Source organism: Nicotiana tabacum, chromosome 10 (genome assembly GCF_000715075.1).
Source record: "Nicotiana tabacum cultivar K326 chromosome 10, ASM71507v2, whole genome shotgun sequence".
Classification (NCBI taxonomy): Eukaryota; Viridiplantae; Streptophyta; class Magnoliopsida; order Solanales; family Solanaceae; genus Nicotiana; species Nicotiana tabacum.
Genome location: NC_134089.1, coordinates 11462220 through 11464224, shown reverse-complemented (window position 1 = coordinate 11464224; position 2005 = coordinate 11462220). Strand labels below are relative to the sequence as shown.

The 2005-nt window shown below is 34.8% G+C and overlaps 1 protein-coding gene across 1 annotated transcript; it reads left to right on the top strand.

Moving 5' to 3' along the window:
* Nucleotides 1–250: 250 nt before the first annotated feature.
* On the top strand, nt 251–1446 carry LOC107825301 (zinc finger protein ZAT5). Its single transcript, XM_016652140.2, has one exon. The coding sequence runs from the start codon at nt 440–442 to the stop codon at nt 1313–1315; it is 876 nt and encodes a 291-aa protein (XP_016507626.1). The 5' UTR covers nt 251–439; the 3' UTR covers nt 1316–1446.
* The last annotated feature ends 559 nt before the right edge of the window (nt 1447–2005 follow it).

Genomic DNA, 2005 nt, shown 5'->3' with positions numbered 1-2005 from the left:
TTTTTTTCTATTTTATTGTATGTTTTATTTTAATTTATTAAAGGGGGAAACTATGTGGTGCCAGGCTTGCACTCCAATCCTCCACAAGGTATATCGTTGGCATAAAGTAATGGGTTTGCTTCAAAGCCAACCGAATCTTACTCCTTTCCTCATTACATTCCATCTTCTCCATCTCTACATATATATACATATAATCACTTTATATTATAATATATATATAACTTGCAAAGTTTGTAAGTGCAAGAAAACAGTGAACATTTTCAAGATTACTATTCACGGGGGCGGCTTCTTTTTTTCACTACCACTTCTCAGAAAAAAACATATATAAACACTCACTGTATTACATCGCTTTCTTCATCTTTGAAAAAAACTTCCCTTTGCCTTTTTTCCTTTGGTTTGTATTTGTCTCTCTCTTTAAAAAAGTTTAGTGTTACTTTGAATGATACTAGAAAACAAAGAGTATACTATGGAATTTGTTCAAATGCAAGAAAATGTTGATCATCATATGAATATGGTGATCAAAAGAAGGCGGACTAAGCGACCTAGACCGCCTTCTCCTCTTGCTTTAACGATTGCTACTAGCTCGTGTAGCACAGTGGAAGGCGCTAGCGGTGGTGGTGGTAGTGGTGGTGAATTGGACGGACACGTGGCAAACTCGTCATCGCTTTCCAATTGTGGGATTGATCAATTTGCCAAAAATTCGGAAGAAGAAGATATGGCCAATTGTTTGATTCTTTTAGCACAAGGTCATAACCAAAAGTCACAATCCTCTTCATTGGATGTTTTTCCATGCAAAACATGCAACCGTTGCTTCTCTTCATTTCAAGCACTTGGTGGTCATAGAGCAAGTCATAAAAAACCAAAATCAACAACCCTAGAAGAGATCAAGAATTCAAAGCCAATTGAACAAGTTGCCACTTGTTTGAAATTGAACGAGGATCATGTCACAACTTTATCACTTCAAATCCCGAGTAACAACAACAACAGCAACAACAATAACAACAACAGTAGCGGCAAGAACAAGACTAGGGTACACGAATGTTCGATATGTGGAGCAGAATTCACTTCAGGACAAGCATTAGGTGGTCATATGAGAAGACATAGGCCATTGCCAAATAGTATTACAATTGCAGCAAGTAGTACAAGCAATGAAGAATCTCATGATCAAACAAAAAACACAAGGAATTTCTTGTCATTGGATCTTAACCTACCGGCGCCGGAAGACGATCACCGTGAAATTACGAAATTCTCCTTTGGTTCAAAAGAACAAGTCATCGTCTTCTCAGCTTCTCCTTTAGTTGACTGCCATTACTAAATCATCAACATTCAACACCCCTTTATTTTATTTTTTTTGCGTTTTTTTCTTTCTTGAATTATTTCAGCAATGACATTAATTGTGAATTGTTAACACTTATTTTTATTATTATACATTCAACAATTTGATTTATAGACATAATTATTTGATTACATTGTTAATTAAATTTCTTTTTTTATTTTACTCCCATGTTTTGGCCTCTGATCCAAGAAAAGTAAATTTTCGATCCTTATGTATGATCTGGCTTTCCCCATATTCTTTACTTTTCTCATGTGTTTTCTAGTAAAAGTAGAACACTGGAATAAGTGCAGAAAAAGAAAAAGGTACATAAGAGGTCTTCAGTAAATTCTTGATATATAGCAGGTTAGCAACTTTATATTTCAGGCTAGGTCTACGTATTATGAACAATTATTTACCGTTATTTTTTAGGTGACTTAACGGTGTAAATATTCTTTTACAGTGTCATGTATAATAGCTAAACTTTTCTGAAAATAGGAACAAATTTAATATTAATATATATTTTTACAATCTTTTAACTATATACATGCATTAACTAGTCGAAAGTGCAAGATCATGTGCCTTGTCTTCCATATATTTCTCTTTTACTATCTTTGGGTTGGGGGGCGGGAGGGGAAAGAAGAGGATTTTGAGTAAAGGAACAATGAGCTGCTCTCAACCAAAAGTGGTGGA